This window comes from Symphalangus syndactylus, chromosome 19 (genome assembly GCF_028878055.3).
Source record: "Symphalangus syndactylus isolate Jambi chromosome 19, NHGRI_mSymSyn1-v2.1_pri, whole genome shotgun sequence".
NCBI classification, from domain to species: Eukaryota; Metazoa; Chordata; class Mammalia; order Primates; family Hylobatidae; genus Symphalangus; species Symphalangus syndactylus.
The window spans coordinates 42,622,792-42,650,435 of record NC_072434.2 but is presented as its reverse complement, the minus strand read 5'-3'; the positions used below and the strand labels follow the sequence as shown (position 1 = coordinate 42,650,435).

The 27,644-nt window shown below is 55.3% G+C and overlaps 1 protein-coding gene and 1 pseudogene across 2 annotated transcripts; one reads left to right on the top strand and one right to left on the bottom strand.

Moving 5' to 3' along the window:
• Window positions 1-820: 820 nt before the first annotated feature.
• PODN (podocan) lies at window positions 821-23,962 on the bottom strand. Of its 2 annotated transcripts, XM_063613845.1 has the most exons (12): window positions 23,858-23,902; window positions 22,616-22,871; window positions 16,104-16,448; window positions 14,643-14,736; window positions 11,606-11,670; window positions 10,309-10,418; window positions 8,934-9,090; window positions 8,480-8,595; window positions 7,254-7,911; window positions 5,406-5,554; window positions 4,086-4,302; window positions 821-1,830 (listed from the first exon to the last, which is right to left on the bottom strand). In XM_063613845.1, the coding sequence occupies exons 3-11, from the start codon at window positions 16,413-16,415 to the stop codon at window positions 4,113-4,115; spliced, it is 1,851 nt and encodes a 616-aa protein (XP_063469915.1). In that variant the 5' UTR covers window positions 16,416-16,448; window positions 22,616-22,871; window positions 23,858-23,902; the 3' UTR covers window positions 821-1,830; window positions 4,086-4,112. The 2 variants fall into 2 exon arrangements, with proteins under 2 accessions (XP_063469915.1, XP_063469916.1); XM_063613846.1 differs by lacking the exon at window positions 22,616-22,871 and having other exon boundaries at window positions 23,858-23,962.
• LOC129458594 (HIG1 domain family member 1A, mitochondrial-like) lies at window positions 12,868-13,194 on the top strand (annotated as a pseudogene).
• Window positions 23,963-27,644: the final 3,682 nt, after the last annotated feature.

The window sequence follows — 27,644 nt, the reverse complement described above, 5'->3', positions numbered from 1 at the left end:
AGGTCAGATGTCATGCAATCGGTCATCCCACCTTCATTCGGACAAGCTTAGCAGCCCCTTCTCGGTGTCACATCTCTAAGACCCCTTGAGCAACCAAGTCTGTCCCAGCACAAGGCAGGAGTCTGCTCTTTAGTGGACTTGGCAGGAGCATCCTTACACACCTCCAGCAGCAGGGAGGTCACCACTTCCCGAGCATCTCAACCCACAGTGGGGCAGCTCTGCCCATCAGAGGCTCTTCTTAGCTCAGAGCTGGGTACCACCTCCCGGTGGCTTCCTCTCCCAGTCCCAGCTCTGCCCCCACTGGGGTGGGGAGCACACTGGGTGCATCTGTTAGCTCTTTCCTGGGAAGGTCTTCAGAGACCTGGGCCCCCAAGTCAGCTCTGCTCCAGGTCCCAGGCCTGCCTCCAGTCCCCTGCTCTCCTCCACCACCAGTGGTGGTGATGCCCTTTCAGTGCAAAGGTGACCCATGACCCTCCAGGTGAGTCCTTAACAGGCCCAAAGCCCAGGAGGTCCTTTGCTTGGATCCTCCACCTCTGGGAATGCACAGCAAGCTCACAGGCCGCGTGTGCTGGTTCAGGCCTCACCTACTATTCCTGAGTGGGCCATCTGCACACACCTCAGGCCCCCTCGCCGGAGGCTATGCCCTGTTCTCCCGGGATGCCTGCCTGTGCAGCTACTCTGGGGACCCCCAGAACTGGACTTTCCATTGATGCCTGCTGGTCTGGCCAGGGCACTGAGGGGCTTGTACCCTGCCCCCTCCACCCGGCACCAGGCCAGCACCTGGCAGGAAGCAAGCACAGACACAGCCACAGGCTGCAGGGACAGGGATAATGCTTTTATATTAGTTTTTCTATAACAAGAAAAATCAGCTTTGAGATTTTATCATTTTTTTCTTTAGAAAAGAATAAAAAATAAAGGCACCCGGAACTTCCCCCACAGGCCTGAAGAACAAAGGTGTCTCCTAGGTGCAGCTGGGCCCTTCCTCCCTGGCTCAGCCCAGCCCCATCACCTCTGCTTCACTCCTGCTCCGAGGCCCCAGCAGCACCCAGGGGGTTCTCCCGTCCTGCCTCCGCTGGGCTTGCCCATTGGAAAAGTGCCTGTGTCCTGCCAGGGCGTGGCAGGGAGGGACTTTTAGCAGAGTGACCGCACAGCACCTGGAGGAGCAGGGTGGGCCAGGCCAGGCCAGCAGTCCTGAAGGCTCCTGTCCCCAAAGGGTGGGAAAGGAACAAAAGCCAGCTTTTGTGAGTTCCAGAGGGTGGCAGGCACCTGGCCACAGAGCATGGAGATACCCTTGTGTCTTCTCCAGGGAACAGACGGACAGATGGATGGGGCAGACGGTGAGCTGCTATGGCTGATTCTGGCTGGGGCAAGAGCTGTCTGTGGCATAGGCTTTGGAGGGCTGTTTGCACATGACTTGTGCATGTGTGTGTGTGTGTGTGTGTTTGTGTGGTGTGTACGCACACGCATACACATGTCAGCAGGGGGAGGGAGTGGGTGTCTGTGTGTGCCAGGGCAGGGGCAGACCCTTCCCTGCATGATTCAGAGGGCGTGGCAGCAGTAGTGGGTGTGTGACAGAGACTGTGGTGGTTTGGAGGGCAGTGTGTAACGGGCTGTGTGTGGCTGAGCTGGGTGTGTGAGGGTGTGACGTGTGTGCACATGTCTGGCCATGGGACATGCCGTGGGAAGGGGTGGGGATATGAGACTGTGTCAGCCCGTGTCATGTGGGATGCCCCATGTGTGCGGCTGGGTGTGTCTGTGTGAGCGCGGCAGAGTGGGGGGCTCACAGCACACAGGCATGTGCTGCAGAAAAGAGTCCGGCGGTCCATCGTCCTGTGGAACATGTCAGAGAGTCAGGGGCCAGCTCAGGGCAGACCCACCAGCCCAAGCAGCCTGAGGGGGCCTGCTGTGGGGAGCCCTGCTGGAGGGGGCTCTGGAAAGGCCAGGCTACTGTGAGTAGGGAGGGAGTGTTGGCCCTGGGAGCCCAGAGCCAGCGGGGTGCCAGAAGGCCTTTGGGTCCCACCAGCCACTCCCCAGGGCTTCTTCCAGAGCCCCATTCAACTGACCTGAGATGGGGCGGATCCTCACCCGCCCCAGGACTCCACAGCCCCTCATGAGGGCTGTGGTGTCCTCAATGAATGGCCAGTCACCCTGTCGCCCACCCCAACTCTGTGTGAGGACAATGCCTCAGAGAACCAGCTCCACCTTCATACTCCCGGGCCCTGGGAGCTGGGGAAGGTGACCCCCAAGCTCAGCCTCTTGCCAGCCCCTCCACACTTACTGATACCCGACCCTGTGCACAGCCCCTTCTGGTTCCTCTTTGTCCCAGGCCCTACTTCAGTCAGCACTCAACAGTGGCCCGGCAGCCCCTCCCACGGCTACGCCCTGGCCCTGTGACCCCCAGCCTGGCTCACTCCTCACCAGCTCTCCTCTCTCCTCGGACCACACAGCCGCTCCTGGCTCCTCGCCAATGTCCTTCTCTGAGTCCCTGCCCACCAGCCCTCCTATCTGCCCCTCCTTCCCTACGCAGCCTGACCCCAGGACCCACGCCTGCAGCCAGCCTCCGGCCAATGCACTCCCTTGTTCCTTGCCCTCCTGTCCTGAACTCTTGGCTGAAAAACCCAGCTGTGGGTGGATCCACCTGTCCGTTTTCTCCATACCTTTGGTCTGCGGAGCACCTCCCTGCTGCACAGAGAAAACGGAAGACTGGAGGCATCCGGCTGACATGGCTTCACATCTGGCCACCAAGCCACCAACCTGCCTGTGACAGCAGCCACCCTGCCCTTTGTTCCGCCTGCTAAAGCCAGCAACTTCTACCATTCCCACAGGGGCCCTCACAGCCAGCTCTTTCTTATATCGGTAACTCCCCCTCCAGGCCAGCCTCTTCCCACCAGCACCCAAGCCAGCCCCCTCCATTACGAGGATGCGTGTGGAAGATGCATGTGTGTCAGGGCATCTTCCCAGAGCCCCTCACACAGGGCTCCCCTCGAGAGGCCTTTGCTTCCTGTGAGGCTCAGAAAAGGAGCGCTTCCTGAACTTCACACCCCATTCCCACCTCTGCCCTCTCTCATCTCTCACAGCCAAACTTCTCAAAAGGCTGGCCTGCAGTGCCTGGACCCACTTCCTTTCCAGCTGTTCTCCTCATCCCAGCTTCCCCTACTGCTACAAAGTCACAGACAACCTCCAGGTGGAAAAACCCAGTGGGCGCTCCGCAGTGCTCAGCTCCCTCATCGCTCAGCTCCCTCAGTGCTCAGGCCCCTCAGCCCCTCAGCAGCACTGACACAGCCAAGTCCCCACTTCTAGACAGGCCTGTGCATGCGCGCATCATGTGTACGTGTGTGCATGCAGGTGTGCATGTAAGAGCCTGTATACGTGGGTACGCATGGGTGTTTTGTGTGCATGTACTCACACACACGTAACACGTGTGTGCAAGTATGTACACAGTCTAGGCATGCAAATGTGTAATGGGGTACAAGCATGTATGTGTGTCTGTGTGCATGTGCGTGGTGTGTGTGTTCTGCCTGTGTGTGGTTTGTGGATGTGTGTACATGTTGAGACGTGTGTGCACATGAATGTATGTGTGTTGGTGCATCCGTGTACATTTGTGTGCATGTGCACATGTGGGTGCCTGTGTTACATACATGTGCAAACGCCCTCTGCCCATGGCAGTCTGGGGTTTTCCTACCTCCTTTCTTAACTGCTCTGTCTCAGTCACCTGCCCCGCTCACTCACTCTCCCATGGCAAGCTTCCCCAGCCCCCTGCAGCTTGAGTGACTGTTTCCAGGCTAACAATGCCTGGATCCCTCTCTCCAGACCAGACCTCACTCCTGAGCCCCAACCCACATGTCCAGTGCCCCCCGGTCACTCCCGTGACAGCACCCTCACGCTGGGTGAGAATCTTCTGGAAGGTGTGGGCCTCAACCTTTTACCCAGGGCCCGGTACATCCTAAGCGCTCTTATAAATTTGCTAAATGGGCGGATGAAGGAGAGGCCAGAGGGTGAAGAATGGACAGAAAGGCCCTCTACCAGGGTCAGGAAGGGGAAAATGCAGGGAGCAGAAGTAGCGCTGCCCCATACAGGCCACATACCTAGGTCACATCTGCATCACCTTGTCACTATCTTGTTTCCTCCTCCTCTTCTTCCTCCTCCTCCTCCTCTTTCTCCTCCTCCTTTTCCTTCCCCAGGCGGCCACGGTCCTTGGAAACATCACCAAATTCAAAGTTGCCTTCAATGTCCAAGACCTGCAGGTGCTTCAGCCTCCGGAAGGCACTGTCCACCACGGAGCCCACAGCCAGCTTGTTAAACCTGTGTGAGCATCAAGGCAGTCAATGCCAGGAGCCCAACCCCCAAGGAACCCTCCCTTCCCCCGACTGACCTCTCCAGAAGGTAACAGGGGAGGGAATGGCCCTCCGGAAAAGTGGTGCAGCAGGCGGGAAAGCCCGGGGGCTGAGAGCGCAGTACATGATGGAAGGTACGGGCCGGTCAGGGCAGCTGCAGCTTGTGGTGGGGCTGGCACTGGGCCGGTCTCTGCAAAGTGAGGGGTCTCTCTCTGCGCACACTCTCACTGCTATTTTGGAAGCCACAACTTTGGGAGCTGTCTCTATGCCATCCCTGGCATTAACCCCAAGGCCTGAGGCTCCTGGGCTGCGGTAGCCAGGGGTCACCGCAGTGCCTGATGCGGAGTGGCACACAGGCAAGGCCAGCGCTGAGCCGGGCCAGGGCCACACTCAGGGGTGGAGAGGCTGTGGCTCTGATCTCAGGCCCCTCACTCTCTGTGCTTCGGCTCCCCTGCAGATGCCTGAGGCACACGTCAAGCCACCCTGATGTCATCCAGCCCCGGGCTTTCTGGGCAGCCGAGCTCGTAGGAGCACACACTCCTCATCTCTGCCCTGTCTCCTTCTCTCTGATTTGGGGGCAGGGATTGTGGGAAGTGCTGGGAAGAACCACCCTGGCTCTGCTGCATGGAAGCCCCTCATATCTTCAGGGAGCTGCATCCCCTGAATCACTCCAAATCCCCATCTCTTAGCCCCAGAACCCAGGGAGGACCTGAACATCTATTCCTGAGTGTGAGGCCCGGGCCCAGCCTGGATGGCTGCAGACACAGCAGTCACCTGTGCTCTCAGGGCCTCAGCTCTCTCAGCTGCAAACCGGGAAGATGCTGTCTGGCATCCTTTCTGCCACAGTAACATTCACAACACCCATGCGCACTGGTTTCTAACGTTTCCAAAGCCCTTTTACAAACCTAGGAACCATATCAGGCCTGGCCAGGACTGGCCCCACCCTTGAGAGCTGAGCCGTGGTTACACAGTCAGCAGTGGAGCCGAGCTGTTCCCATGTGCATCACCTGTCCCGTTGGAGCTGGGGTGGGCCCCACGGGGGCGTGTACAGTGCCGCGAGTGGGCTCCTACCTGAGAAAGATCCCCTTGAGGTTGGGCGTGGAGTCGAAGGCATTGGCAGGCACCGCACTAATCTTGTTGTTCTGCAGGTACAGGTACTCAAGTGACTCGGGGAGCCCCTCAGGGATCTCTGTGAGCTGATTCCCGGCGATGTCCAGCAGCTGCAGGGGCGACCAAGGGAGTCAGGGACTCCCACCTGTGCAAAGCACTTAACAGCTTACAAAACTCCCACCAAGCCCCCAGCCCATCTAAATCTAACAATAACCCTGTGTGGAGGAGGGGGTGTCTATAATTATCCCCACTTCCCAGATTGGGAAATAGAGGCTCAGAGAGGTTAAGTGATCTTTCCAAAGTCACATAACCTATAAAAGGCTGTAGCCGGGTGCGCCTGACTCCAAACCCTTATTCTAATTGATGAATGTCCTACCCAGCTTCTTGTGCCTTCCCACATAAACCCACAGCCAAGATGTTTGGGTGTCACAGTCCTTCCTCCTGACACACTTGTCATTCCCATTAGACTTGGTCATTCCCAAAGACCTCAAATGTGCAGAGCCCAGGGATCCTCCAGACTGAATCTCACCCCACTGGCCCTGGATGGTGCAGTGGGAGCTGCTTGAGTGGGACTGCTCACTTATGGACCTCAGGGGCCACACGTGCAGAGGCCAGGAGCAAGGGTGTGAGACCCACAGTGACCCCAGCACAACAGCCAGACCCCAGGCCATTCTGTCTCAGATCATCACATGCCTGGCATCCAGGGGAGGGCAGTCAGGAAAGTGGGTTCCCACAGGGAGCCACTGAAGCCGCTGGGCAGCGCCTAACCTGGCAGCACCCCACCCTCCCTCCCAGGTTCTCTGATGAGTTTCCTTTTTTTTTTTTTTTTTTTTAATTTGAGACAGGGTCTCACTCTGTCCTCCAGGATTGAGTGCTGTAACGTGATCATAGCTCACTGCCAGCTCTATCTTCCTCAGGCTCAAATGATCCTCCCACCTCAGCCTCCCAGGGTGAGGTGCATGCCACTGCACCGGGCTGAATTTTTTTAATTTATTTTTTTGTAGAGATGAGGTCTCACTATGTTGCCCGGGCAGGCCTCAAACTCCTGGGCTCAAGTGATCCTCCTGCCTCAGCCTCTCTAACTGCTGAGATTCAGGCATGAGCTGGCGTACAGAGTGGATTTCTCTTTCACCCACACTGGTTGAGTTGGGGGTTTTGTTACCAAAGTGAACTATGTGCCCAGGCATCCCTGCCTAATTCTGACCATGTGGTCACAGCAGCCACATCAACTGGCCAGCCCCAGAAAGCATGAGTAGATCCCCACCTCCAGCCCTCTGCAGACTGGTGAGGTGGGCCCACAGCTCAGGCTGTCCCCTCTACCTCCCATCCCAAAGCCCAGCCTTCTCCACATACCTACTCCTGTGCCTGCAAACGGGTGAGCTTGACTCTCCCATACATACCATCCGAACTGGCCCCTGGTCCTCCTAAGCCTGGGGCCCCTACCTGCAGCCATGACCTTCCTTACCTCCGCAGCCCTTCTCAAACCTGTATCTGCAGGTGGTGAGCTCAGCTTGGCCATACCAGCTGTACTCTGCCCCTCACTCTTGTACTTGCAGGTGGGCAGGGCTCACCCTGGCATGCCAGCCACACCCTCTGCCTGACCCACCTCCTGCCTCCCCTAAGGCCTAGCTTCGCCTTAGCCAGCATCCCCAGCAGATACCTGAAGGTGAATGAGCTCAGCCTGGCCATACCAGAGGAACCTCCCTCACCACCCAGCCCCTCTCCTCACCCTTCAGACAGGTGGGCTCAGGGCAGCCATGCCAGTACCCCCCTCCATAGGCATGGCCCAGCCCCCTTCATTCCACTTACCTGCAGATGGGCGAGGTCCACCCAGGCACGGGGTCCCAGGGCCCGGCTGCGCAGCCGGTTGCTGGTGAGGTACAGCTCACGCAGCTGAGCCATGCCCGCCAGTGCCCCTCGTGCCAGGGCAGCCAGCTCATTGCGCTTGACCTTCAGCACATGGACATTTCGAGGCAGCCCAGGTGGCAGCGTGTGTAGCCGGTTGCCCGACAGGTCCAGCGAGCGCAGCAGGCGCAGCTTGCGGAAGGCGTCGCGGTGCACCTGCGGGCTGGTGATGCGGTTGTAGCTGAGGTTGAGCTCCTCCAGGAAGTAGGTGGTGGCGAAGTCTTCGCGGCCAATGCCTGTGATCTGGTTGTGCAGGATCATGAGGGTGCGCACGCGGCGAGGCAGGCCACTGGGCACGCGCTCCAGCGCGTTGTTGTACAGGTGCACTGTGTGCAGCCGCTTGAGGCCCTGGAAGGCCAGTGGGTGGATGCCCTGTGCCTGCAGCTGGTTGCTGTGCAGCAGCAGGTACTCCAGGCTGCGGATGGGGGTCAGCACGTCCGCGTCCACGCTCCGGATGGCGTTCTTCTCCAAGTGCAGCAGCACCAGGCTGCGCGGCAGCCCTGCTGGGACCCGAGACAGGTTGTTGCTGGACAGATCCAGGTACTCCAGGCTGGAGAGCTTCCTGGGGCAGGGAGGGAATTAGGACGGTTGGCAAGAGCCCACATTGTGCTCGTTTCCACCACGATTCCCAAGAGATGTGGCTGGGGAATTGCCACTAGCTCCTCCCAGCTCTGCTGCTCACTGACTGTGGGCCCTCAGTCCTTGCTCCTGGGGTTGACTCAATGATATTCTGGTGTAGGAAGGATCCGGCATTTTCTGACACACAGGAGTTTACTTGAAGACCACTGTTTAACCTTTTGATAGCCTTTTATGGCTACCCTGGTCCCTTATAAAAATGAAAATGTATTTGCCTTCAACAAGAATGCCCGAGTCTATATTTCGTACCAAGAAGCCAGCCTCCACCAACTCTTCTTTGCCCCACTGGAATCTTGGAAGGCCTCACTTCTACAGAGTCCTTGTTCCCAGGGACAGAAATGTCAACAGAGGCACAAGGCTTAAAGTTCCTTCTCCAGGGAAGGTGGCAGGGGACGTGCATGAGGGGCTGGGCTGGGCTGGCCTGGATGGTTGGCCCTGAAGGAGCTGCCCGGGCCCCGTGGTCACGCCAAGGACCTGGTGAGACAAGGACTCACCAGAAGGTCTCGTTGTCCAGGCCCTCGTCCGTCAGGTAGTTGTTCTGCAGGTACAGCTCGCGCAGGCTGCTCAGCTCGCTGAAGGCCCCCGGGGGGATCTTCTCCAGCTTGTTGTTCTGGGGGATGGAAGGGAAGGGAGGAGAGTGTGAGGGAGGGCCGAGGGCAAGGTCAGGGCCTCGGGATGAGGTGTGGAGAGGAGTCTGGGAAGCCACCAGGAAGGCACTCAGACCTGAAGCAACCCAGGTGTGGGGCCACCAACACCACACACAACCCACTGGCCAGGTGCCTGGGTTTCTGCCCACTTCTCCGCAGTAGACTCCTTGCTCTCAGCCCCAGGGCCCCACTTGGGCAGCACCTGTGCCCATGTGGGCCTGAGCTCTTCCCCTGCAGGCCCCTGCCCCAGTGCCCTGGCCATGGGGTCTGCTGTGCTCCTCCTTACCCCTCCCCTGCCCACCTTGAGGTGCAGCTTGTACAGGGCAGGCGGCAGGTGCTTGGGCACGTGGCGCAGGAAGTTGCTGGACAGGATGAGGACCTCGACGTTGCTGGAGCCGTTGAACATGTTGTCCGGCAGCCCGGCGTCCGCCAGCTTGTTGTTGTGCAGGTACACAGACCTGGGGGTCGAGGCACAGGTCCTCACCCACCTGGGCTCCCCGGGCCCTGCGCCAGCTCACCTGGTGAGCCTCCAAACCCTTGCCCAGGCTGCTCTCCTTCCATCCAAACTCAAGGGTACAAAGTTAGAAGCACCTCAGATGTTGCCTACACAGCTGACAGAACCAAGGACCAGAAGGGGCCGTGCCCCACCACAGCTGGTCCCATAAGCTAGTGGGAGAAATAGGATTTCCTGACCCCTGGCGGAGGCCCCTCCACACCTTTCAAGGTCTCAGTTGACCCCTGACCCTTTCAGCCCTGGAGTCCTTGCCTGACTCACGGCCCCTGCATCCCTGCCTGTCAACTCCATGCAGCCTGGCTCTGAGTTCCTAGGACTTCCTAAACACAGGGCCTATCTCTGCCTGCCTCTTTGGCCCTAGTGCCAGCACAGGGCCCGTCTCAGAGGAGGTGACCCTCATCCATTCAGCAAATATATAGTTAATATATTATGTAATATAATGTATTAAATATAGATATATACATATACATATAAAAGGTGTATAAATAAATATATATACAAGATGCCAGAGCTGTTCTAGACTGAGGGCATAACAGTGGACATGACCAATGGGACAGACCCTGCCCCCGTGGAGCCAACATACTAGAAGGAGGGAAGACAAGGAACAAGGGTCATCTGTGACAGACACAGCTCAGTTTTGCTGTGTGGCCTCTCTTGAGCCTCCGTCTGTGGGATGGGGCCATGTACAGTGGTCCTGGGTCCTCAGACAGATGGAGAGAGTCAATGAGATGGCAGACGCAGGGACGGAAGGGCACTGGGGTTGTCCAGCCCCCAAACTGTCCTGGGGGCGGCTCCCCGGCAGCCCCCCACCCCGCCCGCACCACTCTGCTGTCTCACACACCTATGCTGGGGGGCGGTTGCTCCTCCCAGTGCAGCTCAGCGAAGGGCAGTTCTGCCTATTGAAAGATGCTTCCCTTCCCCAGGGGCTGGGAAAGTGGGGACATCCTCACTGGTTCACCACAATTCCTGTAGACAACACTCTCTGTCCTCACCTCCTGGCCCGAGTCGTCCTCCTCTGTTAGGGCCCCTGGGTGTCCCTCCACCACAGCCCCGATTGCAGGGCCTCCTTCGGGACCTGTCTCTGCCTCACACAGGATGGCAGCCTCCACCTCAGCCCCTCCCCTTGCCCCAGCCCGAGCCCTGACCACCCCCGACCTCTGACCTCAAGTTTGGCTTCTGGCCAAAGGTGAGCCCATAGATCTTGGTGAGATAGTTGGCAGCAAAGTCCACACTGATCAGGGCGTTTGGCAGGAAGCGGGGTGCCAAGGTCAGCTGGGAAGGGAAGAGTTGGGGCCGAAAGAGCAATGGAGGAGCAGAGGCCAGCTGTGGGTCCCACTGCCTGCTGCCCACCGGGGCCCCTTCACTGTGTCTCCCTGCAACCAGGCCATCTTTCTCAAATTGAAACCTGTCCCACCCCCTCTGCAAAAACAAAAACAAAACCTCTCTGGCTCTCCTCAGCACTCAGCTTGGCATTCAAGGCCCTCAGGACTTGTCCCCTGCCCTGCCCGTCCTCCTGGGTTCATCCTGAGTGGATAAGGGGCAGAGGCGGGTGTCGCTTTTACACCTGATCTTAGCCAAAAGGCCGAGAAGCAATGGGTGTGACTTTAAGGTTGCTCTGGCTGTTCCCAGAATGGGGGACAAGTGAGGAGGCAAGCGTCCAGGTGAGGGTTGGGGCCAGTGCGGTAAGAGCTGAGGACCTCAGTGGGACTGGACATGGTGAGGAAGCTCAGGGCCCAGAGGCACCATTTGTGGCTTGGACCAGTGGGGCTGTAGGTGGCTGGAGATGCCCCCTTACAGAGCTGGGATGACAAGGAGGACTGGGTCTGGGGGCTGTGGGCGGGAAGCTGTAACTTCCTTTCAGTGGACGTCTAGGGGAAATGTCAAGGAGGCAGGCAGAGCTTTGAGTCTCAAGTCTAAGGAGCAGAAAGAGTTGGAGACAGCCACTGAACATGGCCACGACGCAGACGGGAGACAGAGTCTGGGAGGGCACAGGTCACCTCCAGAGAGTTCAGAGAGTTGGGGCTGGGACAGAGCTCTGGAGCACACCAAATATTTTGAACATGAGTACCCTTGTGCCTTCACTCATGACATTCCTTCTACTGCAGAGCCCCCCACCCTGGGGCCCCTGCCTAGAATCCTATTAACCTCCCTGCCCCTGCTCAAATAGCATCTCCTCCAGGAAGCCCTCCAGGTATGCCTTCCCCAGTGAGGACAAGCTCTTCCCCCTCTACACTCCTGTGGGCCTTGGTTTCTGTCTTCATGACCTGACGCACTCTGATGCCCTGAGTTATGGGCATGGGGTCCGTGTCTCCCCCAACCCCGACCCAGGGCCATGTCTGAGCAGCAACAGGGACCCAGCAGCCAGTCCAGAAAGGCCCTGGTGAAAGTTCATGGAATTCAGGAAAGACAATGCCTGGAGGACAGGGCAGCATCCCCCCACCCTGCCTCAAGCCCCTCACCTTGTTATTGGCCAAGTACAGGTAATTGAGGTTGGTCAGATGCTCAAACGCCTTCTCTGGGAGCCCTTCAAAGGACAGGCATCGGTCAGAGCCCTGGATGGAGGAGACGCTACAGGGAAGCACAGCAAGCACCCACCCTCCCCCGCAACCCGCCTGCCAGGACTGGGGAGGCAGAGGCAGCTCAGATCTCCTCCCGAGCAGTCGGGGGGCCTGCCCAGCCCTGTTCTTTCTCCTTGCTCACATGAGCCCAGGCTCAGAGGAGCAGGCAGCTGTCTGCTGAGAGACTGACTCCTCGCTCTGAGTGGGGATGGCCCCTGAGAGGCCAGGCCAGCAGCAGAGCACCCAGCCTGAGCCTTTCCTGCCAGAAAGAAGTGCTTCCCTCCAGGAGAGACCCAGAAGGTCAGAGCCACGTCCACAGGCAGGTGGGCTGGGCTGGGAATGGCTCCACGCAGGGTGGGGCTGCGGCTCTGGGCCTCCTCACCACCTGGCTCACCCCTGCTCCATCTGGCAGATGTGTCAGGACTCAGCTGCTACCGGGAGCCCTGCCAGGCCGGCCTCTGACTCTCGTTTCTGGGCTCCAAGACCCCCACATGCTGGACCTCACCCACATATCTAACAAGAGGGAACAGTTATATAAACTGGCATGTCTCTCCATGGAACACCCTGCTGCCGCTATGTAAGATGATGGTCAATGAGAGGCTTTAGCAACACGAGAGAGGCGGCTGAGCCGACAGCTAAGCGAAACAAAGCAGGCTGTGATATCATAGCATGTGTTCAGCCGCAAGTTTAAAACACAAAGGAAAAAAGACCACCGGACTATGGTGACGGCTGCGCCACTGACTAAAACTCAGCCAATTATACCTTCAAATTGGGTAAATCTTACGATATATAAATGATACTTCAAAAAAGCTGCTTTTTTAAAAATGGAAACAAATTTACCAAAATGTCAATAGTAGTTAATTCCAAGTGGCAAAATTATGAGAAATTTTCTCTTTCCATTTTATTTTACAAAGTTTCTATCCCAATCAGATGTTATTTTCATCATCAGGAAAAAAATGTCTTTTTAAAATGTGAGGACCCTGCAACTCTTGGGTTCTAAAGGCCCTCGGAACCGAAGATCCTGCGACAAGGTTCTGGAAGCTCAGCTTCTCTGAAGCCTCTCTCCTGCGCATCCCCCAGGTCTTAGAAACACCCGCCTGGGGTGCACGGGAGGGATCAGAAGCTGGTTGGCGTATAAGAGGTTTTCTCACTCTAGGGAGGTTCTTCAAGCAATCACTATGTCAACAGACACAGAGGTTTCCCATTTTTCACATGATGAAGATCAGGGATCCAAACTTCTTCAGAAAGCTAAAGATGCACCATTTGTCCCATAGGAATGGCAGGCTTTGCAGCCATTGTTGCATAGGGATTATACAAATTGAAGAGCAGGGGAAATACGAAAATGTCCCTTCATCTGATCCACATGCATGTGGCAGCCCAAGCTTTTGTTATAGGAGCCATGACTGTTGGTATGGGCTAGTCCGTGTATCAGGAATTCTGGGCAAATCCTAAGCCTTAGAAGGAGAGATCCTGTCTTGGTCTTGTTGGAAGAGCTTGCTTTAGTTAGACAGCTTTTTTCACTCTTATTGCCCAGACTGGAGTGCAATGGTGCCATCTCAGCTCACTACAACCTCCACCTCCTGAGTTCATGTGATTCTTCTGCCTCAGCCTCCTGAGTAGCTCGGATTACAGGTGCCTGTCAGCACGCCAGGATAATATTTTGTACTTTTAGTAGAGACGGGGTTTCGCCATGTTGGCCAGCCTGGTCTCGAACTCCTGACCTCAGGTGATCCACCTTCCCTGGCCTCCCAAAGTGCTGGGATTACAGGCGTGAGCCACCGCGCCCGGCCTAGTTAGACATCTTGAAACATGTCACCTGAATGTACTTGATGGTGTTGAAATGTCCACCTTCTTAAACTGTTCAGATGAAATTAGTTATAAAGAAGACAGGGACATCTAGCGAAAATGTCAAGGAGGCAGGCAGACCTTTGAGTCTCAAGTCCAAGGAGTAGAAAAGTTTGGAGACACAAGAATGGGAGGGCACTGGGGTTGTCCAGGCCAACCCTGACGTACTCCCGGTTGCTGCAGAATCTCACGTTTTGGATGTTATATAAGGGTCCTATTTGCCCCAGTTAATTTAACTTTTTTCTGCCTGTCTTGTGGACTGGCTGGCTCTTTTAGAACTCTGTCCAAAAATGCATGGAATATAACTTGTAAAGCCTCCCACAACTGATATTATCTATGTGTGTGTTTAAACCAAATTTAGAAAGCTTACGATAGAGTTGCACAGTAATATTATTTATTAAAGAATCACAATTGTAAACATGAAAATAACTTAAGGATTCTAGTTTAGTTCTTTCATAATTGCATAATTATATTTTTGCTGCTGTTATATTAGAATCATTTTTAAATGTCATCTTGAAATAGAATCATGTATTTTAACTCTTGCAAAAGTAAGTGAACACTTTAAAAATGTGTGCACTGCTTATGTTTATTTTTTATTTTATTTTATCTTAATTTTATTTTATATTATTTTATTTTTTATTCATTTTATTTTATTTTGCTTATAAACATTCAACTAAACAAATGACCTGCAATGGAATTGATGAATGACTTATGAGCACATGCTGGTTTGGCCAGACAGTATACACAAACTTTTATATACTACAGAATATTATTACACTTGTGAAATTATCTTGTCTAACCTGAATTCACATTCCATGGTGATAACACGGTATATGTATTGTTCTTAAAGTAAGTGACTATGTCAAAAAAAAAAGAAATACCCGTGTAGTATTCAGGCAACAATAGGGAAGCCCCTTGCCCGTGTGGAGCTGGTTCTCATGCAGCCCCACTGCTAGCCCAGCCCGGGCCTGCTCTCTTCCATCCACACCCCAAGATCCGCAGGGCCAAGCTTTCCCCCTGGGCACCCAGCATCGTTCAGGCCCCCAAGGCCCCACTTGGTGTCCCTGACCCTGGGCTCTGGGTGGCCCCTCACCTCGGGAAGTCAGGCGGTTGTTTTGCAGGTTCAGCGTCTCCAGCCGGTGCAGCCGGGAGAGCTCCTCAGGGTAGATCTTTTCCAGCTGGTTGTTCTGGGGGGTAAGGGGCCACAAGGAAGCAGCATCAGCCTAGTGGGGTGTGCCCTGGACTCCGTTCCCTACTCGTAGCTCCAGTCCTAGAATCAGTCCACCTGCTGGCCACCTCCCTTAGAATTCTCCCCCATGGCAGCAGACCCCCAGTGCCAGCTCTGGGCCAGGTCTGCATATGGGCTGTGGGTCACAGCAGTGATCACCACAGGTGTGTGGATCCTGCCTTCAGGGAGCCCACACATGGACATCTACGGGCAGTTCAAACTCAACATGCTATCTCCTCCAGGCCTGCTCCTGGAGCGTTCCCACCTTGTGACAGGCAACCGCAGCTGCTCCCCAAGCCAGAAACCACTTTTCCTTCCCCTCCTTGGCCCTGCAGTCCCCTCTCCCCTTGGAATGCATGGAAAGCTGGGGCAGGTACCACCTCCTCCAGAAGCCTTCCTGGGTTGGGCTGGGGCTGGATTAGGAGGCTGCTCTGGGCCCCACACACAGTCCTTCCATTTCCATCTGGTGCCTCTATCTGTTTAAGTCTCTGCCTTGCCACTGACTGTAAGCACAGGGCAGGGAACACCGAGCCCTGCCTCCATGCCCAGCCCCCACACAGGACCAGAGGCCCAGTGCAGGCGCCTGAGAGAGTTGATGTGTGGATGAAAGAGCAAAGGAACCGACAGTAAGAGCTGCCCTCAGTGTGGCCCTTTCTCTCAGTGGCTGCCCTGGCCTTGGGCTCCCACGGCCACCAGCTCAGACCCACCAGTGTGGGTGACAGTAGGCAAGTCACTCTCCCACACTGGGCCTGATCACCTGTGGGAATGGGTGCCGCAGCCCCTCCGTCTCCCCAGGGCTGCCTGGGCCGCACAAGGCGAGGATGGGTGCACCTGCACTCCAGGGTGCTCCCGGTCTGGACACTGTGTCCCACCTCTCAAGGTTCCAAATTCTAGCCTGTCCCTTGGCTGGAGACAGCGCTCCATCCTCCGAGGCCCCAGAGTATTCTGTCAGGTCCACTTTGCTCTGGTTTCCCTGGCCGTGTAATGGTGGCTGTGCATTCAGAGGGTCAGCTCCTGGACAGGTCTGTGTCCATTATCAGACAGAGCTTGGCTCAACTTACTGGGCCCAGCCTGGACTCTAAGTGAGCAAAGTGGGTTTTATTGTACTATCACAGTGCTCCGTGACTGGGACATCAGGAGGGTGTCACCTGGTGCGGCCAGGGCCCCAGAAATCTGACCTGCCCCAGCACCCTGTGGTTGGGAGTGGAAAGCCGCACATATTGGAGGTTCTGGGTGAACAATTTGCTGGGAGTGTCAGGGTTCTGGGATGGGAGCCAAGGGTGTGTGGGGCAGCCCCCATGACCACGGGTGCAACGCCGACCTCACCTGCAGAGATAGGTGGTTGGTGTGTTCAGGCAGGTCCCCCGGGAACTCACGCAGGTCAATGCCGCCACAGTCCACGACGCCCTCTTGGGAACAGGCACAGTCTCGGGGGCAGCTGATCGCGGCTGGGCCAAGCCCGGGCTCCTCGGGGCTCAGGACCAGCACCGGCTCCTCCTCCGCAAATTCGTTCTCTTCGGGGCTCAGGCTGTGGCCGCCGCTTCGGCCAAATCCTGGGGCCCTCATGGCAAGCACAGGTCCCAGGTGCAGCTGTGGCGGCAGAAGCAGCAGGAGCAGCAGCGCCCCGCTCTGGGCCATGGTGCCTGCAGGGGGCGCCAGGGCTGACGGAACCTGTGGGGTACAGTGGACACAGCTGGGGCCCTCGAAAGTCATGACAGGGACTTCCCGAGCACAAAGCAGGACCCACTCTGGACTGTCCTCAGAGCCCAGCCGAGGACTGACTGCCGCCCTCCGCACCTGCCCAACCCCCAAAAGGCTGCCCTCCAGAGGTGGGGGACGAGGTAAAGCCCTGTCCTCTGGCAGGTCTGCAAAACCTTCTGCAGCCTTCATTCCGCAGGCTTGGCCCTAAGGAGTCTGTACCCCTATTTCCTAGAAGGGGAAGCTGAGACACGACCTGGACTGTGCTGAGCCCTTGCTATCCTGGCACTGGCAGTGTGGGAAGACCCCCTGCCTCCTCCAGCAGCCACAGGCCATGGTGAGCCAGCGCTGGCAGGGTGCGTCCCGGCTCTCCAGCTCGCCATTCTCAGGTCTTCCTGACTTGGTCCTGACTCTCTTCCAACTGTCCCCTCAACTGCCCCCAGTTCTACAGGACTATTGAATAGCTCCTCCCTCCAGGCCTTTGCACATGCTGTTCCTTCTGCCTAGAGTGCCCTTCCTCTGTCTTGTGCAATCAGCATTTTCTTTTCTAGGAACCAACTCCAGTGCTATGAACATGGGAAGAGCGGGAGCAGCGGGACGCTGAGATGCCCCGGGGCTCCCCATGACTGTGTTCACCCAGAGCTTAGCATTAGATGGGTTGGGTTTTGAATAGCAAAGGTGTCTTCTTCCCACAGAGAGCTGTGAGCAACCCTCTGTGTCTGGGGATAGGTCAAGCCCAGAGCCCAGCACAGAGAAAGCATCAGCAACTACAGCTGCCGCCGCCCTCATGGCCTCCCAAGTCCCATTACCGATGTGTATCCCCTCAGCTGCCCTCCCCAGGGCCTGATGTGCTCAGTGACCACTGCCATGTGCCAGAGACCACTCCCCGGCATTGCCCCTGGGTCTGGCAAGGACGGGGTACAGGGGATGATCTCAGGCCCATAGAGGAAGATGCTGGAAGATGCCATTGTCCCAGCAGTCCCGTGGTATAGGCTTGGCTCTTGGTGGGTTCCTGGTTTCTCTTTACAGGGACTCAGACATCTCTGGGCTCTGACAAGACATGCTGGTAGCTCAGGTTCACTGACTCTCAGGTCCCACAAATCCCAGTTTGAGTCCCACCTCTGACCTTGCTGAGCCTCAGTTTCCTTGTCTGTACAATGCAGATAATACATCTAAACACACAGCTTCTGTGGAGTAAGGTTAGACGCAAAGCACCTGGCTTTTAGGTGATGAGGTGATAAGGTGATGCTATTAGGTGGTGAGGAGCTGCTGTCACCACTGCAGCAATGACACACAGTAACACGCTGCACTAAGTGAGCAGCAGGGACAGCGGCAAGGACCTGCTGTGGACGCCTCCAGCACGGAGGACATTCACTCCTGAGCTGAGTGGCCACAAGCACTGGCTCAGGCTAAGCCTCTCTCCCCATCACCAGATCAGAAACTACGACCATAAAGCAGCTAGAAGGGTCTGGCAAGACCCTGGACCTAGGAGGGTTTCGTAAACTGGGGAGCTTGACAATGATGTTGATGTCTGGAGCTAGCGGCCAGAGCTGCAACCTTGGCTCTGGCCTCAGCTCTGGCTCTTACGTGACTATAATCGTTTAAATGGGGATGATAACAGCACTGTCCTTATGGGAAGACTGAGAGGGGTCAGTGAAATGCATGTGTTGCACATAGTAAGTGCTCAATAAACGTTAGCTTTTCCTGCCACTAATTGTCTGTTCCGTGGGCATGGTCTACACCCCTGCCACACCACTGCTCACTCCAGAATCCTCTGCTCCTGCTCCTTTTCCTTCCCTTGTCTAGATCTTGTAGATCTTGCTGGGCTTTTTTTTTTTTTTTTAGACAAGGCCTCACTCTGTCACCCAGGCTGGAGTGCAGTGGTGCAATCATAGCTCACTGTAATCTTGAGCTCCTCAAGCCTCAGCCTCTCAAGCAACTGGGACTACAGGGGTGCACCACCACGCCAGCCAAATTTTTAAATTTTCTGTAAAGATGGGGTCTCTCTATGTTGCCCAGGTGGTCTCAAACTCCTGACCTCAAGTGATCCTCACATCTTTGCCTCCCAAAGTGCTGAGATTACAGGCATGAGCCACTTGGCCTGGTCCTTCGTTTGGGTTTTTTCTGACCCAATCCCAGGCCCACCTCCTCCCAGAAGATGATGCAGACATCGTAGCTGCCTCTGAGTTCCTGCTGCCCTGTGGGCTGTGGGATTCCAGATACCACTTTGTCTCACTCGGTGGCTCATCCAGTTCTCTGAAGTAAGGGCCTATTTGTGCCTGGGCCTAAACTGGGCACTGGGGACACAGGTGAGGTGGAAAAGATCCCTGTCCTCCATCTGGAGGGGGCAGCAGATCCCGGTACCAATAACCACTGCCCACCCAGACTGGGGTGGGGGGGGCAGAGTAAAAGGGGTCCCAAGGAGTAGGAGACCCTAGAGGAGACAGGAGGGGTGGCAGCCAGGCTTGCTTGACCCTACAGATCCACGTGGTTTATGGAGACTCAGGTCTCAGCCACTGGCCCAGCAGAGAACCAGGGAGCCCGGCACATCTGCAGCTTCCAGGCTCCAGGGATGAGTCGGCAGCAGCGAGTGGCACCCACAGCAGCCCAGCCGTACGCTCACTCCTCCATAGCCCTGCTGCCCCTGCCCCCTGACCCAACATCAGTCTACAGACCATCATTCCCACAGCACATCATAAACTCCACAGCCAGCTCAACAGCCGTCAGCCCCTTGCCCATCTGACCCCACTGTAGTCCGGGGTTCTGAGAGCAGGAGTGTGGGCACAGGCCCAGGTCCCAAATTCAATCAGGGCAGAAGGCCAAGGAGAAGAATCCAGGGGAAGGACCTCTGGTCTCACATATCCTGTGCACGCACCAGGCAGGCTGTTCTGCCTCCTCGCCTTCCGTTTGGTATCTATAAAAATCTGTAAACTCTATCCATAAAAATATTGAATTTATATTAACATTCTGCACCGTACTGAAAATGTTATCATCACCACTTTACAACTCAGGGAGCCGAGGCCCAATGGGGTCAGCCAGTGAACAGCCATTAAGTGGCAAAGCTGAGCTCCCAGCCCACATCATATCAACAATGCTACGCTGCTCTCCCCTAGGCCAAGCCTGACAGGAAGCAGGGGACCCAGACAGAAGACTCAGCGTGGCTTCTGCCCTTCAGAGGCCCACAGCTGCACTGCCCACTCCATTAGCCACTGGCCACATGTGGCTACTGGGCACTTGAAATGTGGCTGGTCCACATTTACACACAAGTGTAAAATGTAGTGTCCATGGATTTCAAAGACGTAGTACAAAAAAAAATGTAGGATACCTTATTAATATTAATATTAATGACATCAAATCCCGTTTATTGTTATATTGATTACATGATAATATTTTGAACAGGTTAAATAAATGTTACCAGTTTCATTTTACTTTTTAAAATGTGGCTTCTGGCTAGACAAGGTGGCTCATGCCGGTAACCCCAGTGTGGGAGGCTGAGACAGGTAGGTCACTTGAGCTCAGGAGTTTGAGATCAGCCTAGGCAAGATGGTGAAACTTCATCTCTCTAAAAAATACAAAAAATTAGCTAGGTGAGGTGGCATGCACCTGTAGTCTCAGCTACTCAGGAGGCTGAGGTGGGAGGATCACCTGAGCCCAGGAGGTTGAGGCTGCAGTGAGCCGTGATCGCACCCCTGCACTCTAGCCTGGGTAACAGAGTGAGACGGTCTCAGAAAAAAAAAAGACCTCTAGAAAATTTTGCATTGCATATGTGGCTTGCATTTGTGGCTCACATTATATTTCTATTGGACAGTGCTGGTCTGCAGCATTATGTATAAGCTGAGTATTATAATCCCATTCTAAGGGATGACTACCGGGCAAAAGGGAAATGGTCATACAAGCAAGGGGGTCAGTGTGTGCAAAGGCCCAGAGGCAAGACAGTTCACACTCACAAGACTGTCTGGTGGGGGATAGGGACTGGGAGTGATACAAAAAGGCACAGTCGCCACAAGCCCAGGCCACAAAGGAGAGACGTGAAGGGTAGGTTAGGGAGTGTGGGCCTTGTCTTTGGAAGACGAGGATCACTGAAGGGCAGGAGCGTGACACAGGCAGGTTTGTGGGTGGACGTGAGGCTGTGCAATTGGGACAGGTGAGGGCTAAGGGGCCTGCCCCTGGCAGAGAGAGGGGTGCTGGACTGCAGGAATGGAGGGAGAGGTAGGAAGGACAGACAGGGCTTGGAGAGTGGTCCCTCCAGCTTGGCCAGCCACTCTCAGGGCTGTGAGACCCTGGGAAGGTCCAGCCCTACTACCTGGTTTGCCGTGTGACCTTGGCCATACCACTGACCCATCTGAGTCTAAATTTTCTAACTTCTTTTTTTTTTTTTTGAGACAGGGTCTCACTCTGTTACCCAGGCTGGACTGCAGTAGCACAGTCATGGCTCACTGCAGCCTTGGGCTCCTGGGCTCAAGTGATCCTCCCACCTCAGCCTCCTGAGTAGCTGAAATTATAGGCATGTGCCACCACACCTAGCATCTGGCTAATTTTTTATTTTTAGAAATGGGGTCTCACTATGTTGCCCAGGCTGTTCTTGAACTTCTGGCCTTCTGCCTCGGCATGAGCCACTGTATCCAGCCTTGCTCTTCTAAAAATGGAGCACGATAAGCCCCCAAGGCCCCTTCTGTGTACCCAGCCATGTGGGAAGTATGTGGGGAAGAATAGGGGAGCTCCCTGGTCTCCAGGAGTTTCAAGTCCACCTGGTGAGGAACAGCTCAAACCCCTGGACAGCGGGGCAGCTCAGCCAGCAGTGAGGGTTTCCCATGTGGAGAGCTTTAGAGACAGAAGGGCGTGGGTTCCAATTCTGACTGCTGTGTAAGCCTGGATGAGCCACTTTACTGCTCCGAGCCTCTGTTTACTAGTCTAAGAAATGGAGTCGGGAGCTACTTGTGAGAATTAAATGAAATAGGCTCAGCCTGTCGCCGCTGGCATCAAGTAGGTGTGACACACCAGGGGTTACTGTTACTGAGAAAGTAAGTGGGACCCACTGTCTCCCCTGACCACCACCAGGGAACCAAACCTCAAGGCCCAAAGTGTGAGGTTAAGGTAGGACTAGAAGGAAGGGAAAGGGAGCCCCAAATCAAGAGGCGGATCCTCAGCCCCCAGCACTACCTTCCTTCTCCACTCAAATTCAGTACAAATCAACTGACCACCTGCTCTGTGCTGGGCCCCAAACAGCTGCATCTTATTGACTCTAATAGAACTCCTGGGACTACGTGTTCGTCTCCCTATTCTGCAGATTTGAAGCTCAAGTACAAAGGGCTGGCATTGCTGCCCATCCCTAGAAAGCTCCTGCTCAAAGGCCCCTGCTCAGGGAAGCCTCTCCTGCCCCCTTGGCTGGCTTAGGGTGTTTCTGGGTGCTTCCACAGCAACCTTGGCCGGCTTTATCCTTCAAGTCTCAGCTGAGCCTCCCCTGTCTCCCCAGGCATGGAGTGGGTGCTGGGGAATGTTTGCTGAATGAATGACTTTGTGAAAGGCAGAGTTGGAAAAGATCTAAAGATCTGCAATATGATCTGCTCTGACTCCCCCAGTTTGCAAATTAGTGTGTTAAAGCCAAGGCCAAGAGTAAAATGTGGGTCTTCCGACTCCTGCCCAGAGCCTTGAGTTGGCCTTGAAGACTGAGCAGGAGTTCTCCAAGTGGACGAAGGGAGAGAAACAGCCCTCCAGGCAGAGGTAGGGTGTGATCAAAAGGCAGGGGTGGGGCTAGAGGAGAGGGACGTTTGTTTAAGGAAGGGTCAACAGGGCAGGAGGCCTAGGTGGCCAAGGACCTCCACCGCCATGCTAGTGTTGGTGACAGGGACTCATTAAGGGTTCCAAGCAGGACACGGCCAGCACTCTCATGTATGACTACACCAAGCCTAAAAGTGCCACCATTAGTAATCCCCTACCCTAGACTCAGGCAGAAGGGATAAAGTGTGCTCCCACAGATGACATGGAAACAGTCATGTGACTCTGACATTTGTTAACTTGCACTCTAGGCTAGAGTAGACTGGGTCTTGGGCCCTAGGAGTGGACATGAGGGAGCAGAACCCCCAGACCAGTCCCCACTGGTCTTTCCCAGGGCAGTCCACGGGCTCTTCTGAGTGACCTACCTCCGAATGCTGTGCGCCTGCAGATCAGCCGGCCTCCTTGCTCACCATGAGCCCTCCTGCCTCGCCGCTGCCTTCCCAGTGTGGAAGGGCATAGGGAGGGATAGGGGACGGGACCACCCAGGGGCTCTCCCGGTTCACACCAGTGGCGCCTCTTGGAGCAGGGCAGACCACAGCTTCCCCTTCCCTGGCCAGCCGGTAATCGAAGGACAGACAGGTCAGTAATTCACTCCAAGCGCTGGGTGAGCATCCTCCGCGCCTGCTGGACCAGGTCAGTCAGTGCCGCGCACCGGGGCCAGGGTGCTCGCCCCTTGCTGCCGCGCCTGCTCCTCTCCAGAGGCAGCGGCTGCCACTCCTAGCCCCAGCCCCCGAGGCTGCCAGGAGCCTCACAGCCCCGCCACCACCTCCTCTTCCACCTGACGGTGCGTCAGGTATTCCAACGCCACGATCTCGTCCCCCGCCCCAGGCCGGGCTGTGGCTCTGGGACCTGGATCTTGGGGCTTCTGCCGCATTCGCAGGAAGGCGCGGATCTCGCTCCTCGCGCTTCGCGGACCCCAACCCCTTCCTCCGTCCAGCTGTCCCGGCTGGGAAGCAGCCGCATAGACAGACAGACGGACTCCAGGCCGCCAGCTGAGACCTTTAGCTCAACTAGTGGTTGGCACTAAACTGGGGCGGCACAGTGGCCGGGGAAGCCGAGCCCCGGAGAGGACCCACCCGGCGGCCGGCGCGCCCTGGGGCCAGACCTCTGCCCCTCTCTGGGCCTCAGTTTCTCTATCTATAAAGAGGTGGAGGTTGGACTCGCTAGGGGGCCTGATGAGTTGACGTGGAAAGACGCGGGGATACTTCGGGCCCAGGCTCTCATGACAGGGGTCCCCGCCTCTACACAGTTCCACCTGCCCCCCACATTCCCTGTCGCTCGCCGGCGTCCTCCCACTCCAGCCCCCGCCCCCATCCGCCCTCAGATTCTTTCCAGATGTGCGCAGCGGGAGGGGCCTGGGGACGGGGACCAGCCTCTGCTCAGAGAGGAGAAGGCCCCTGCCTGGGTCCTGACTGCGCGGGGGTCGCACTCCAGAGGAGGAGATCTCCGGCCGTCCCCTGGGTGCAGGGTCCTACAGAGGGGGTGAGATGCGGCGGGCCTGCCCCAGGCAGCTACTGGAGCCATCCGGAGAGGCGGGGACGTCTGAGTGCGCTGCCCGGGCTCAGACCCCGGCCCCTCGGCCCACCCCGGCCGCCAGCGCCCTGTACCTGCTGCGCCCCAGCGCCGAGCCGCGCCCCACCGGCCGAACGCGCTCCCCCAGTCTCAGCTGCGCTCCGCGGGCTCGGGCTCCTTCCATTCAAGTCAAGCAGGGCGCTCCGCGACGCAAGTTTTGTTGTGGGTTTTCTCCTCCCCGCCTCTCTCCCGCCCCCCTCCCCCACTCCCCACCCCGCCGCGAGCATCTGCTGGACGCCGGCCTCCTTCGGACACAGGCGTAGGGTCCCCCCAGGCGCGGGCAGGAGAAAGCCTGCCCCTCCCCGCGCGGGGCTTGGCTGGGCCCTACTTCCCGGGGAGGCAGAGCCGCTGCACCGACCCCTCTCAGCCCCGGCCGCCGCACCACGCCCCGCGAACCCCCACCCGGGAGACCGGGAAGGCGGGCTGTCTGGTCCGCGACGCTTCCTAGTTCCCAGCCTTCCGCACTGGAACTGGACCCCCTTTAGGCCCCGACACCTGAAAGGAGGGCTGGGGAGAGGGGTCCTTCGACCCAGTGCCTCTGAGCTGTATCTTCCTCATTACAGAGGATGTTGCAACCGCTCCAGGCACGAGTACCTTTCCGTTCACTCTCCCACCCTGGGGTCCTGGGCCGTGGCTAACGGGGCCGCCAGCCAAGACCCTGCTGGGCCTCTTCCCGGAAAAGTTCCCCACGCTCCACCCCACCCTCCACTCCCATCCCTGTTGGCCCTGGGCCCACAGCCTGGTGAGCCTCGAAGAATGGTAGATTGGGCCAGAGTCAGGGGCATGCAGATCCCAGTCACAGAGAAACAGGGCGGGTGAACAGTGAAACCTCACGCCACCATATTGCTCCCAGGAGCTGCAAATGTTTCCAAGTAAAGGAGCATTAACTACTCCCAGCTGAAGCAACACTGTTTGGCGCCAGGGGCTTCGGCGGTGGAACAGGCAATGGGGCTGGGCTTAGGTGGTACTTGGCACCTCCACTGTGTAGCAAGCCTCTTCTCCTTACCTGCTCTGGCCTGTGGGCAGGGCACCCACAGCTGCCTCACCTGGCTGCCCTCCCACTGAAGAGGGAGAAGGATGCGTAAGTCACACGTGGGACTGCTTGCTCAACCTTAACCTGAATGAATGAATGAATGAATGGCCCCTGTAAAGCAGCTCCAGACTTTTCACTGGCTGCCGTCCCCATGGCAGCCTGGTTATACCACATGCATTATGCTCTGCTTCACAACTCTGCAAAGGAAGAACTGCTGCTGCCCCACTTCATAGAAAAGAGATGGCCTCAGAAAGGATACTTGACTGAGTAAAATGCCCATTCACTGGCAGAACTGGGGTTTTGACCCCAGGTTTACCCTTCTCCACAGCCCAAGTTCTTCTCATGATGGAAACAGGCAGGTAACTTGAGCAGGCAAACGTAGAGCCTAGATTTGAACCCAGGACTGTCTGTTTCCATTACACCAACAACTCAAGAACTTAGCAAGAATGGGGAGGGAAAATATTTTGCCTTCTTTGGCTTCAAATTCCAGTCCTTTCAGAGCTCAAACTTACAAGAGTTGGTATGATTCACAGCATTGGACCTGGACCAACAGAGATGCATCTCGTGTCTTCTCCTGAACATTGAGCCTAGATTCAAGCAGAGCTAAAAGGACAGGATTCTACTAGCCTGAATACTCATGAACTAAAAATCTTTTAGGACAATGAGAGCCAGCACATATTGAGGGCCTAATAAGTGACAGGCACCATCCTAAATCCTTAAAATATCTTAATTGTCCTAACCCTGTGGGGAAGATATTCTCTATACCTATAACTGCTAAGGCCAGGGTGTTTCAGGGGCCAGCTACACGGCACACCACACGCCCAGTCTGCAGCACCTCCCAGAGAAATAGGCTCTTCTATGGAATGCTGAGCCAATGCCCATGTGTGCTTTGTGGTTGGCTGCTACTATAGACACAAGCTGCAAGAGGAATCACTTTGAGTGTCTCTGGTGGAAAAATGGAGGCAACCTTGGTGCTCTAGAAGCAAATCCTCTTTCAGAAGGATTGTAAAGGCAGAGTTTGAAATTGAGGTTTCCTGAATCTACTTGTGCTGCTTCAATTCCTTCATGCTGCTCCTCAATCTCAGCTCCTGTTTGATATTACTGAAGTACATCGTGTCAAGTACAAGCTTTAAGCTTGGAGCTGGGTTCAAATCCTAGCTAGCTTCAAATGAATATAAAAACAGTACCTACACCTCACAGTATGTCTAAATTGGAAAATGCAAGTACAGAACTTTACATAGTACCTGGCACATGGTAAGTGCTCAGTAAATGGTAGTTATTACTACAAAACTATCACCCAGACCTGACCAAATAGCCAGGAAACATTATTAAAGTAGAAATGACAAGTGGCAAGAATTAAACAGTAACCTCTGCACTGCCCAGGACAAGTGCCTTCTAATTCAAAACAATAAGAAATAAGAACATTCCAAAGAGGAGGGAGGAAAGACATACATTGGCACAGTAGAGAGAGCTAGGAGTAAAGAACAAGAAGGCTCTCAGTGGGGTTTGATGTGAGAAACAGGAGATGAGGAACAATGCGCTCTTGTTATGCCTCATCAACAAAGAAGAAAATAATTCCTTCTACTTTGAGCTGAGGGCTGAGACCTTATTAAGCAGTAGAGTCCCAAATAGCTATGGCAGCAGCTTGATTTTCTGGACATTTAAGGAATCAAATTACATGGTGGTGTTTGGGGTATATGAATTCCATCTGAAGGACCTTGATGAAAGGCAAGACTCATCAGGGAACAAGAAGAGAATAATGAAAAATCTCCAGTCCAAGTCAAGTACACAAGGAGTCTCCTGGGCTCCTATAACATCTCATACAGACTCTTTATTATTGGAATTTTCTTGCTGTTTTTCCTCTTTCTCCCACTGGATTGTGAGTCCTCCAGGGCAAGAATCTCATGTTCTGTAAGCTCTCCCCTCTCATCCTAAAATACCACTGTGATAGGCAGAATACCCTCCACCCCCACCCCAAAGATATCCACACCTTAATCCCTAAAACCTTTGAATATGTTACGTGATGAAAGTGACTTTGCAGATGTAACTAAGGTTACAGACTTCAAAATAGGAAGTTTATTCTGGATTATCCTGGTGGGCCTAATCACATGAGCCCTAAAAAACAGAGAACTTTCTCTAGCTGGAGAGAGAGGAGATGAAGCAGAAGAGGAGGTCAGAGAGATTTGAAACGTCAAAAGGACTTGACTAGCTTTAAAGATGAAGAGGGTCATAAGCTAGAGAATAAGGCAGCCTCTAGAAGGTGAAACAACCGTAGGCTGCCAGGAAGGGTACAGGGACTTCAGTCCTATAGCGGCATGAAACAGAATTCTGCCAGCATCTGAATGAATGTGGGAGCAGAGCCATCTTCTCCTCTGGAGCCTCCAGATAAGAGCCCAGGGCAGCAATACTTTGACTTCAGCCTTGTGAGACCCAGAGCAAAGAAATCAGTCAAACCCGACCAGACTTCTAGGCTATAGAACTGTGAGATAACAAATTTATGATCACTACTTTGTGATCATCTGTTTCAGCAACAATAGAAAATAAAACAAACATGAATAACTAAAACTGGTACACACTTTCCCACACACAGTTTCACTTGATCTTCACAGCAAGCCTGTTGGTATTATTGCCCCCTTATTTTAGAAAAGGGATGCTCAGGGAGGATATGCAACTTGTTCAGGTGACCCAGCTAATGAGTGCTTGAGTCAGAATTCAAACTCAGTCTTCAGGTTCCAACTCCAGTGAGAGTTGTCTCCCACACTGTAGCCAGCCAACTAGCTGTTACCTTA

What these genes read in the sequence shown, in the direction of transcription:
- PODN (XM_063613846.1), bottom strand. Translation starts at nt 16,415, where the DNA reads ATGGCCCAGAGCGGGGCGCTGCTGCTCCTGCTGCTTCTGCCGCCACAG. An exon ending in GGCCAGAAGCCAAACTTGAG is followed by an intron (nt 9,091 to 10,308) that starts GTCAGAGGTCGG and finishes CTCGACCCCCAG; the next exon opens with GTCTGTGTACCTGCACAACA. An exon ending in CTGGACAACGAGACCTTCTG is followed by an intron (nt 7,912 to 8,479) that starts GTGAGTCCTTGT and finishes TCCCTGCCCCAG; the next exon opens with GAAGCTCTCCAGCCTGGAGT.